The sequence below is a fragment of the Rattus norvegicus genome, chromosome 15 (assembly GCF_021556685.1).
Source record: "Rattus norvegicus strain SHRSP/BbbUtx chromosome 15, alternate assembly SHRSP_T2T, whole genome shotgun sequence".
NCBI lineage: Eukaryota > Metazoa > Chordata > Mammalia > Rodentia > Muridae > Rattus > Rattus norvegicus.
The window spans coordinates 28,786,549-28,799,025 of NC_141548.1; the positions used below are offsets into that span (position 1 = coordinate 28,786,549).

Below are 12,477 nucleotides of genomic sequence, written 5' to 3' on the forward strand. Positions count from 1 at the left end.
ATCCTATACCCCTGTCATAGGTAGTATCATATACCCCTGTCATAGGTAGTATCATATACCCCTGTCATAGGTAGTATCATATACCCCTGTCATAGGTAGTATCATATACCCCTGTCATAGGTAGTATCATATACTCCTGCCCACAGCCCTTCAGTTTGTTTTCATTTAAATGTTTAACTTAAGTTTATTTTCATTGCACATGAATGAATGTTCTTGCTTGCAAGTGTGTCTGTACCATGTGAGTGCCTGGTGTCTGTGGAGGTCAGAAGAGGGGAGTTGGAGTCAGCATCTAGGTGCTGGGAACTGAACCCCAATCCTCTACAAGAGCAGCAAGTGCCTTAACAACCAAGCCAACTCTTCAGGTCTTTACAGTTTAAAGACTTATGTGTGTCTTGTGTATGTACAAATGATTTTTGCCTGCAGGCACTCTGTGCCTGATGCCCAAAGAGGCCAGAAGAGGGCGCCATATCCCTTGGAATTGGGGTTCAGTGCTGGTTTACCCTGGGACTTTATGTCTTTCAACAGCAGAAAATATTCTTTACCACTGAATCAGAAGTGGTGTCTTCATTACAAAAATGAGCTAACAGCTAGAACTGGGGGCACACTCCTTTAATCCCAGAACTTGGGATGCAGAGGCAGGTGCATGTTTATGAGTTCAAGGCCAGTGTAGACTAGGGCATTCCAGGCAGGCCAAGGAAAAATAGAGAAAAAAAAATTTTTTAAAGATTTATTCATTTATTATATATAAGTACACTGTAGCTGTCTTCAGATACCAGAAGAGGGCATCGGATCTCTTTACAGATGGTTGTGAGCCACCATGTGGTTGCTGGGAATTGAACTCAGGACCTCTGGAAGAGTAGTTGGGTGCTCCCAACCGCTGAGCCATCTCTCCAGCCCAGAAAAAAATTTTTTTTAAATGAACAAATTTAAGGCAGAGGAAAAGCTGATGTCATCTTTGCTGTTGTGCATACTGGGAGTTTGGGCAAGTGTGTTATTACATGGACCTGCCATTACATAACACAGCATATTCACTGTATTAAAAATCCTCGGGGCTCTGCCTGTTTGTGTCTCCTTCCCAACCGCTGACGACCCTGATCCTTCTCTTCTCTCTGTATATAGCTTTGCCTTGCCCCCAAACTACTGTACAGCTGAAACTATTCAAACACAGCTCCTTTCTCTTAAACTTATGCGTGTTGGATTCTACCTGGTTTCCATTACTTGACAGCAGCCCTCCTTCATCGACTACCTGAGGCTGAATAGCAGGCGGTCCAGTGAAGTTTTGTTTTATTTTTCTTTTTGAGACAGGGTTTCATGTAACTCTGGCTGCTCCAAACTCACTGAGGTGCAGAGGACAACCTTGAACCTTTGATCCTCCTGCTTCTCCCTGCCAAGCACTGGGATTATAGCCATTCCCCACCACATCTGCTTTACACAGTGCCTGGGACCAAACTTGGGACCTCCTGCATGCTTGGAAGTCCTTCTGCCTACCCACTGCACAGCTAACCCAAGCCTGTGGAGATCCTTAAACACTGGATACTTAAGCCCCCCATTTAATTACGTAAAGGTGGAGTCGAGCAGCAGTGTAATTTAAAGATCTCCTTCATAACTAGCTAGGAGAGTCAGTGAGACAGAGTGAGCCTAAGTCCTTCCTAAAATATTTTAATTAATTATTAATTAATTAATTATCTATTTTTTTTTTATTTTTGAGACAAGGTTTTCCTAAGTAGCTAAGTAGCTCTGGCTGCCTTGGAACTTGCTTTGAAGACTAGTTTGACCTTGAACTCACAAAGACCCTGCCTCTTCCTCCAGAGTGCTGAGATTAAAGGTGTGTGCCAGTAATTTGTTTTGTTTTGGCTTTGATTTCTCTGTGTAGCTCTGGCTGTCCTAGAAATCTCTTTGTAACTCTGACTGGCCTCCAACTCAGAGATCTGCCTGCCTCTGCCTCCCAAGTTTGAGTCTTTTTTTTTTTTTTTTTGGATCTTTTTTTCGGAGCTGGGGACCCCCAAGTTTGAGTCTTTTTTTTTTTTTTTTTTGGTTCTTTTTTTCGGAGCTGGGGACCGAACCCAGGGCCTTGCGCTTCCTAGGCAAGCGCTCTACCACTGCACTGAGCTAAATCCCCAACCCCACCAAGTTTGAGTCTTAACGATTAAAAATATATGCCACCATCATTTTTAAAAATCATTTAAAAAAAAAAGAAAGAAAAACAGCCAGCTTGTGCTATCTAGAGATATTGTCTGAAAAATGTAAATTAAATCGAATACCTGGAAACATCATCCCATAGGATTGGAAATAATAAGAGACCCCTGGGGACTGGAGAGATGGCTCAGTGGTTAAGAGCACTGACTGCTCTTCCAGAGGTCCTGAGTTCAATTCCCAGCAACCACATAGTGGCTCACAACCATCTATAGTGGGATTAGATGCCCTCTTCTGGTGTGTCTGAAGTCAGCTACAGTGTACTTACACATATTAAATAAGTAAATCTTTTTTTTTTTAAAGAGAGACTCCCATTGTGTTTATATTTATGTTTCTAAGGGAATAAGGCATATATTTAGTTGGACTCTGTAAGACTTCTGAGAAAATATAAGAACCATAATTAAAAAAGATAGTTCCTTTTTTTTTTTTTGGAGCTGAGGACCAAACCCAGGGCAGCCTTGAGCTTGCTAGGCAAGCACTCTACCACTGAGCTAAATCCCCAACCCCCAACCCCTCTATTTTTTTTTTTTTTTAGAAGTCAAGGTTTAAGGTTGGTGATCTTCATGTCTCAGCTGTCGCAATTAACAGGAGAAAGGCTATTTTGCAGACTTCACATTTCCGATGTGTTATGTGTGTGTGTGTGTGTAGGGGGCTTGCATAATGGGAAACAAACAGCAGAGGTCCTGGGCGGCAGATGAACAGTTAGTGTCTTCTATCTGCAGAGCTACCATTAAAGAGAACGTGGAGCTGATTCGACTTAAGAAGCTCTTATACGAGAGGAGTGCCTCGCTGGCAGCCACAGAAGCCCAGCTGACACGAGTTCAAGAGGTGACTTGCTATAATCAGCTGTGCTTTTTAGAGAGGGGAAAGCCAATGAGTTCGCGCATGAGGCCCTAAGCTCAACCTCTGCAAAAAGGGGAGGGAAGTTAGTTAATAAACAAACTTGTTCCAGCCCCTTCTTCTTCCTCCTTCTCTTCCTTCACTTCCTGTTCTTCCTCTCCTTTGTATCCACCCCTTCTTTGTGATGGGCTCTTATTCTGTAAAGTAGGCCAACTGAAACTCACTATGTACCTCAGGCTAGCCTCAAATTTCCACGATCCTTTCTTTGCCTACCCCTCAAATGCTGGGATTGCCAGTGTGCCCACCACACCCAACTGGATTTTTGTTTTTTCTGTTTTACCTATGTGATCTCATAATTCAAAGACACGAAGCTACTTGTCTCAGGTCATATAATAGACAGACATATAATAGACAGTATCAGTATTCAATCTAAACCTTGCAAGTCTCTTGCTTTCTCAATATTGTTCGCTAGTTCTGTTACAGAGAAGCCCTAGGCCCTTGCCTGGTAAGATGGAATTTGTCAGGGTTAATTTGTGTCTGGGCTAGGTCCCCAGCCTAGGGATCAGAATGTAATTCTGTAATCATCATGGCTGGAGGCAAGCCTTTGGCGAGCAATTTCTATATGCTGAGGACCTGGTCCTGTCCTAGGTACTTAGGGTATGCCCTGTTCTAACGCAACAAACCTGAGGTAAGAACACACATCACTGAGGGAATTGCACCCCAAGGAGGACAAGCAACTGGACTGAGGTATAAAAGGACAAAGAGCGGGGTTGGGCTTGCAAGGCCCTGGGTTCGGTCCCCAGCTCCGAAAAAAAAGAAAAGAAAAAACAAAAAAAAAAAACAAAAAACCAAAAAGGACAAAGAGGCTGAGCAGATGTCTTAGGGTTTTACTGCTGTGAAGAGACACCATGACCAAGACAACTCTTATAAAGGACAACATTTAATTGGGGCTGGCTTATAGGTTCTGAGGTTCAGTCCAGTATCATCAAGGCAGGAATCATGGCAGTGTCCAGGAAAGGCATGGTGCTGGAGGTGCTGAGCAGTTCAACATCTTGTTCCAAAGGCAAACAGGGGAAGACTGGCTCCCACATGGCTAGGAGGAGGGCCTCAAAGCCCACCCACACAGTGACACAATTTCTCCAACAAGGCCACACTTCTCATAGTGCCACTCTAAGGCCAAGCATATTCAAACCAGCACAGCAGGGATTGATTCAGGTTAGAACCATAGCTTTCCTCTTTACCAGGCTAGAAACTACCGTGAGGATGGTGGAAATAAGGCCTTGAGGTCTAAGTGAATTCAGCATTGTCCATTTAATGAGCCAGTATATACAGAGTATGAAAACCGCGCAAAGCACTAAGATGAATGGTCTTAGAGGACACTGAGGAAGGCGTCTGCTCCCAGCTGGTGGTGTTTGCCAAATTAAAGGTGGTGTAAGCCAAATTAAAGATCACATCGAAGAGTGACACAGCGCTAGTCTCTGAGGTCGTTGCAGGAGTGAGATTGCAGCAAGTTCACAGAACAACTCTACATGAGGTAAGGAGCTATCAAGAAAAGGAGTGGGCCAGCCCCCAGAGACAGCTGTGCAAGCAGAAGAAGATTCATAAAAAAATTCCCAGCAGGGCTGGAGAGATGGCTCAGTGGTTAAGAGCACTGATTGCTCTTCCAGAGGTCCTGAGTTCAATTCCCAGCAACCACATGGTGGCTCACAACCATCTGTAATGGGATCTGATACCCTCTTCTGGTGTGTCTGAAAACAGCAACAGTGTACTCATATACATGAAATAAATGATAAATTAAAAAAAAATTCCCAGCAATTCACGCAGACATTCACAATCATCAGTAACTCCAGTTCCAGAGGCTCCAGCTCCCTCTCTGGTCTCTGTAAGTACTAGGCATGCAGTGGTTCAAAGAGACACACATGCTGGCAAGACAACGTGTATACATGTACTAGAAATTAAAATTTAAAAACTTTTTTTTTGTTGTTGTTCTTTTTTTCGGAGCTGGGGACCAAACCCAGGGCCTTGCGCTTCCTAGGCAAGCGCTCTACCACTGAGCTAAATCCCCAACCCCTAAAAACCTTTTTAAAAGGACTCATTATGAACTAAATTCTGAAATATCAGGAGAGTATCATGGAGTACAAGGTGTGCAAGAGAAAGAAAACGGGGGTTGGGGATTTAGCTCAGTGGTAGAGCGCTTGCCTAGCAAACGCAAGGCCCTGGGTTCAGTTCCCAGCTCCGAAAAAAAGAAAAAGAAAAAAAAAGAGAAGGAAAACGTTTCTTTTCTTTTCTTTTTTATTTAATGTATATGAGTACACTGTTGCTGTCTTCAGACACACCAGAAGAGGGCACCATATCTCATTACAGATGGTTGTGAGCCACCATGTGGTTGCTGGGAATTGAACTCGGGACCTCTGGAAGAGTAGTCAGGTGCTCTTAAACGCTGAGCCATCTCTCCAGCCCCTTTTTTTTTCCCCCCCGGAGCTGGGGACCGAACCCAGGGCCTTGCACTTGCTAGGCAAGTGCTCTACCACTGAGCTAAATCCCCAACCCCTCACAGGCTTTTAAAAGCAAGAGAATTGAAATCCATCTTGGTAGATAATGAATATCTTTTGGGAAGTGGTTACAAAGTACCAATTCTTCTTACCAGTTCCAAGTGGTAGGAATATTGCTAATGTAGGAGAGTTTTTATATTGTGTCCTGAAATCTTCCCATGTCTCTAGAATTGCAATATCTCAAGGCAATCATCAACTACATAGCAAGCCTCTGGCCAACCTGGCTACATGAGATCCCGCCCCCCTCCTCCCCACAAAAAAAAAAAAAGCAAACAAACCAACCAAAACTAGGAAAGGGGGCTGAAGAAATGGTGCAGAGGTTAAAAGCACTTGTTCTTGCATAAGATCCAGGTTCAGTTCCTAGCACCCACTTAGCAGTTCACAAAGGTCTCTCACTCCAGGTCCAGGAGATCTGATGTCCTCCTCTGACCTCTTCAGGAACCAGGTACATATGCATATACATTCATGCAGGCAAAACACACATACACATACAATAACTAAATCTAAAAAGGAAATCGCAGAAGTCAGGAGAACAGAATAAAGGCTGGAATAGCAGATCGAGATTGTAGATACAGAACTCTTGTAGAAGCCCAGGGCAGGGAACCAAGGACACTAGATGAGGACCCAGGTGGACAGAAGCCTGCAGAAAAAGGGATCTTAAGCTCCAGACATAAAAAATGGACTCTGTTCCCAAAGGAGAGAGAGAGTGAAGGCAGTGGAGAAGGTAGCTTCTAGCTTCCTGCTCTGGGTGAGTGGACACAGTGGCATCTGCAGTGTCCAGGACATGGCTACTTGACTGAAGCATAACACATCTTTTCTTTTCCTCTCTCTCTGAGATAAGGTCTCACTGTAGCCCTGGCCAGCTTGGAACTTGTTACGGAGACTAGACTTGACTCAGACTCCTAGAGATCTTCCTGCTTCTGCCTCCCGAGTGCTGGGTTGACAGGCATGGGGTGCCACACCTGACTGTATTTATCTTACAGAGATGTCAAGTATCTCACGAAATTGATGAACTGGTGAAATGATGCTTATTTATTTCTTCCAGGCATATGAAGACTTGCTCCAGAAGGTAATTTTTGTTGTTGTTGTGGTTGTCGAGAGAAGATCTCTCTACAGGGCCTAAATACCGTGGAACTCACTCTGTAGACCAAGCTGGCCTCAAACTCACAGAGATCCCTCTGCACCTGCCTCCGAGTGCTGGGACTAACGGCGTGCACCACCTCTCCTGGCAACAGAAGGTAATTAATGAAGATCTTTGGCTCTATTCTTAGTAACCAGAGAAATCAAATCCAAAGAAATCTGTGTGCTGCTGCGGGTTATATGTCAGTAGAATTAAGGCAATTAAATTGGCTATCAGGTCATATTGTTGCTAGTAAGATGAATTATGCTATTACTATAATCAATGATATTTATTGTATTGTTTTCAGCAAAATCAAAATATAAGTCCTGAGTTAGGTGGTATTTATTAGTTTATTACAACAGTAAATTATAACATTTACTCAAAAATTCCTAGGAGTATTCTCTTGACATGTATAAGGCAACAAGATATCCTGTGGCTGTTCTTGATCTGATCTTCAGTCTTGACCTTACTCACTGTGAGTGGGGTGCAGACAAAACTGGGTAAGTCCCTATGGCTGAGGGTCACCAAGGAGTTCAGCTGTGCCTAGACAGAAGCAGCCACAGAGAATGGCACATGACTTCTAGAGTTGACACAGTATCGTCCGAGGGGCAAGAAGAGAAATAATATCATTATAAAAAACCTGCCAAATAGCTTGGAAAATAAAGGCAGCTTTTGAAAATGGCACCTGATTTAGAGCCAAGGATTATTTGGGTCTTGGAAAAATTATAGCTCCAGTGATAAGTTCAGAATGGAAAGAAAGTCCTCTCTAAAAGGAAAATTATACTTGCAGAGAAAAAAAAAGGTCACTTTACCCGGGACCAGGTATTGTGTAGTTCATTATCCTCAAAGTCTGTCTTAGTGTTCTATTGCTGTGAAGAGACTCATGAGCAAAGCAGCTCTTATAAAAGTAAGCATAGGGCTGGAGAGATGGCTCAGTGGTTAGGAGCACTGACTGCTCTTCCAAAGGCCCTGAGTTCAAATCCCAGCAACTGAACCATCCATCTGTAATGAGACCTGATGCCCTCTTCTGGTGTGTCTGAAGACAGCTATAGTATACTTATATATAATAAATCTTTTTTTAAAAAAGTAATCGGGTTGGGGATTTAGCTCAGTGGTAAGGTGCTTGCCTAGCAAGCGCAAGGCCCTGGGTTCGGTCCCCAGCTCTGAAAAAAAAAAAAAGAAAAAAGAAAAAAAAGAAAAAAGTAATCATTAACTGGGGCTTGCTTACAGTTGTAGAGGATTGGTTCATTATTGTCATGGTAGTTCATTCTCATCATGGTGGGGAGAATAGAAGCACACAGCCAAGGTATGGTGGTGCTGGAGAAGTAGTTGAGAGTTCTACATACAGATTCCCAGGCACCAGGAAAAAGAAAGATAGTCATTGGGCCCGGCTTGGGCTTCTAAATTCAAAGCCCACTCCCAGTGCTGAACTTCCTCTCACAGAGTCATGCCTACTCCAACAAGGCCACACCTCCTAACCCTTCTCAAGTTGTGCCACTCCCTGATGAACAAGCATTAAAAGATATGATGTGGGCTGGAGACATGGCTCAGTGGTTAAAGAGCACTGACCTCTCTTCCAGAGGTCCTGAGTTCAAATCCCAGCAACCACATGGCGGCTCACAACCATCTATAATAAGATCTGATGCCCTCTTCTGGTGTGTCTGAAGACAGCTACAGTGTATTTAATATATAATAAATAAATAAATCTTAAAAAAAATCTAGGTACTAGACAACCTGAGGTCTGTAAATTAAATAGAAAGAAAGAAAGAAATACAGACCATGCTTCCTGAGTCGTGTGATCATTCCTGTAGGAATTTCCTTTTGTCTGCAGAATCAGGGAATCTTGGATGCAACCCATGATGCCTTCCTCAGCCAAGTGAATGAACTCAAAGCAGAACTGAGTGAAGAGAGCAAGAAGGCTGTGAGCTTGAGGATCCAGCTGGGAGATGTGTCTATCCTGCAGAAAACTCTGAAGGAGGTAAATAATAGTAGTGCAAAGACACTATCAAACGGGTGATACGGCAGGCTCGGGTGGACCTCAGCAGTGGAGTACTGGCCATGCACACCTAAAGCTCTGGGTTAGATCCGCAACACTGCATAAATCAGGTGTGCTGCACGGCATGGTGTCACGCGCCTTTAGCGCCAGCACGTGAGAGGCAGAGGTCTCTGAATTCAGTCCCTCTTGGCGAGACCCTGACTCAAAGCAAAACATGTATCAACCTGTAACCACAGCAAAACATGTGCTAACATGCACCTGTCACTTCAGCAATCTAAAGATGGAAACACACAGTGAGACATGTAGGTCCTTTTTGGATATATAGTAAGTTTGAGACCGGCTTGGGTTCATGATAAAACAACCCAATACATACATACATACATACATACATACATACATACATACATACATACATACATACATACAATGTGAGATGGGCATTTAAAAAAAGATTATTTTATTTAATGTATGGTTATTTTGCCTGCATGCTTTTGCCTATCCCCTGGAACTAGAGTTATAATGTGTGGCCATGGAGGTGCTGGCACTCGAACCCCAGTCCTCTAGAGGAGCGGCCAGTGCTCCCAACTGCCGAGCCATCTCTGCAGCCCCTGGTATTTTTTTTTTAAATTAAAAACTGCTGCATTCCAACTTCGAGATGTTAAAAGTGAGCGTCTTAGCTTGGGAAGAGCAGCCAGTGTTGTTAGTCACTAACCTGTCTCTCCAGCCCTAATAATGTTCTCACATTCAGGCAGTGAGTCTCTAAAGTGGTTAAACTTCATAGTTAAGATGATTACAACAGGGGGCTGGAGAGATGGCTCAGCAGTTAAGAGCACTGACTGCTCTTCCAGAGGTTATGAGTTCAAATCCCAGCAACCACATGGTGGCTCACAACCATCTGTAATGGGATCTGATGCCCTCTTCTGGTGGACATGAAGATAGCTCCAGTGTACTCATACACATTAAATAAATAAATCTTTAAAAAAAGAGATGATTACAGCATTTGAGGATTTATACTTGTCTGCTTTTGTTTGTCTTTCTTTCTCCAGTATTTGTTTTTCCTTTTTTATTGCTTTTTTGAGACAGATTCTCACTGTGTCGCTCTGGCTAGTCTGGAATGCAGTACACGTAGACCAGGCTGGCCTGGAGCTCACAGAGATTGGCCTGCCTCTGCCTGGGGCTGCCTGCTGAGGTTAATGATATGCACCACCAGTTTCGGCTCTTACTTTTTCCTTACACTTTTTGTTTATTGTGTGTTTGTATGCACAAATACATAGACCACAAATCAAGTGTGGAAGTCCTAGGACAATGTTTGAGGGTCATTTCCCCTCTTACTATCATGTAGGTTCAGAGGATCAAACTCAAGTCATCCAGCCTGGTGGCCATCTCCCTTCTCTTCTGAGCATCTCACTAACCACTTTTATCTTTTGTAGTGTGTTGTCATTTCCCTGGTGCTAGGAACAGAGGCGTGATGAAAACTTGCTCAAAGAGTTTTCACTATTTCTAATAAAAGTTCTCACTTTCACTTTCAAATGGTTCCAATCTTTTTTTTTTACCTTTCTTCTTTATTCTTTCTTTCTTTGCTTCCTTCTTTGTGCTCTTTCTCTCTCTTTCTCTCTCTCTCTATCTATCTCTATCTCTCTCTTCCTTTCTTCCCTTCTTTGGTTTTTTTCAAGACAGGATTTTACTGTGTAATTGTGGCTGTCCTAGAACTTGCTCTGTAGACCAGGCTGGCCTTGACCTCAGAGATTCACCTGCCTCTGTGCTGGGATTAAAGGCGTGCACACCACTGCCCACCAATCTTTCAAATGACACCTTGTGGAACCAGTATAGAAAAGCCCACGCCCAAGCTCCAATCTGTAATGGGAAGCAAGACCAGTGTGAGCTCAAGGATTCTGTCTTTCTCAGTTTCAGGTCAGAGTTGAAGATTTGGAAAGTGAACGAAAACTGCTGAGTGACAGTTATGACAGACTCTTAGAAAAGTGAGTACAAAGTCTGGTTTCCAGAGCATTGTTCTTTGTAAAAGAACTATGGGAACTTCCAAGTTTTAAACACACTGACCAAGCATGGTGACCCACACTTTTGTTCTGAATTCTGGAGGTAAAGGCAGGCAAAGATTGAGCCACAAGGCCAGCCTGGTCTACAGAGTGAGTTGCAGGACAACCAGGGCTTTATAGAAAGAAAATCTGGGGCTGGAGAGATGGCTCAGCAGTTAAGAGCACTGACTGCTCTTCCAGAGGTCAATTCCCAGCAACCACATTGTGTCTCACAACCATCTGTAATGAGATCTGGTGCCCTCTTCTGGCCTGCAATCACATATGCTGGCAGAATGCTGTGTATATTAAATAAATAAATAAATAAATAAATAAATAAATAAATAAATAAATAAATAAAATAAAAATGCCTTGGTCCTGGTCAAAGAGAGCAAAGGAAGGCAGGTGTGGGATCCTGCACCTTTGATCCTTGCAGTGAAGGAGGCTGGGTCTATATGGGATGAATGGCCCAGCAGAGGAAGGCCTTGAACTCACTGTGTAGTAAAAAATGACTTTGAACTCCTCTTCTTGCCTCCACCTCCAGGGTGTTAGAATTACAGATGCGTGCCACCATGTTTGATCCACACAGTTCTGAGGACTGAACTCAGGGACCTTGTTCACATTAGTTGAGCACTCTGGTTACATCCTCGGCCCCCTAAGAAACTTTATTTTTTGAGATGCAGTCTCTCTATGTAGACTAGGCTGTCCTGGAATTTACTATGTAATTCAGAAGGATCTCAAACTCATCTGCCTTTGCTTCCCAGTGTGGGGGGTTAGGATTAAAGGCATGTGCCACTGACACCTGACCTAAAAAGTAGTAACAATTAGGTAATCACGTAGTTTTTATATGACATTTATTCAGAAACACTTGTGGGTTCTTGCTGCTGTTGTTGTTGTTTGTTTGTTCTGTTGTAGAGAGAATTTCCTCTGTGTACCCCTGTCCTAAACCTTAGTCTGTAGACCAGGCTGGCCTAGAACTCAGAGATCCTCCTGCCTCTGCCTCCCAAATTCTGGGATTAAAGGTGTATACCACCACCACGTGGCTCAGAAACAGTTTTCTCTAAAATTTGTCTTAAATTTACTTGTTTTATTTTATGTGTATGAGCGTTTTGCCTGCATGTGTATTTTTATATGATGATATGTGCGCCTGGCACCTACAGAGGTCAAAAGAGGGCATGAGATTCCTTGAGCTGGAGTGATGGGTGGCTGTGAACCTTGTGAGTGCTTAGAATAGAACCTGGGTGTCCTGCAAGAAAAACAAGTGGTCCTAACCACTGACCCATCTCGCTAGCCCCCAGGGTTTCTGTTTGTTTGCTTGTCTTTGTTTTTTTGTTTTAGGACACTTTCTAAATGCCAGTCGTTAATCTTTAGGGATAAGCTAGCTCTGAGTTCCAGAAGCCATAGGAGGAATAGCCCTCATTCTCCTCTTTTAGTCTTTTTACATTTATTTATCAGGAAGGTCACATGCCGCAGTGTGCAACTGGAGGTCAGATGACAACTTGCAGGAGTCAGTTCTGTCCTCTCATCACGTGGTACCTAGGACTTGAATTCAGGTTGTCAGGTTTGGCAGCAGGAGCCCATACCCACTGTACCAGCTCACTACCCACCCCACCCTCATTAGGCATTTTTGTTGTTTTGTTTGTTTTTTACATAGGGCCTCCCTATGTAGACCAGGTTAGCCTAAAATTCACAGAAATGTACCTGCCTCTGCTTCCTGGTGCTGTGATAAAAGACATGGGCCACCAC

The 12,477-nt window shown here is 43.5% G+C and overlaps 1 protein-coding gene across 2 annotated transcripts in view; it reads left to right on the top strand.

Annotated features, from left to right (window-relative positions):
• Nucleotides 1-12,477, top strand: part of Rpgrip1 (RPGR interacting protein 1) — a 58,070-nt gene that overhangs the window by 15,114 nt on the left and 30,479 nt on the right. For both annotated transcript variants that reach the window (XM_087585612.1, NM_001427786.1), the window contains exons 7-10: nt 2,916-3,021; nt 6,631-6,654; nt 8,537-8,683; nt 10,607-10,680. In XM_087585612.1, the coding sequence (XP_087441738.1) occupies nt 2,916-3,021; nt 6,631-6,654; nt 8,537-8,683; nt 10,607-10,680 (351 nt within the window). The remainder of the gene's footprint in view (nt 1-2,915; nt 3,022-6,630; nt 6,655-8,536; nt 8,684-10,606; nt 10,681-12,477) is intronic.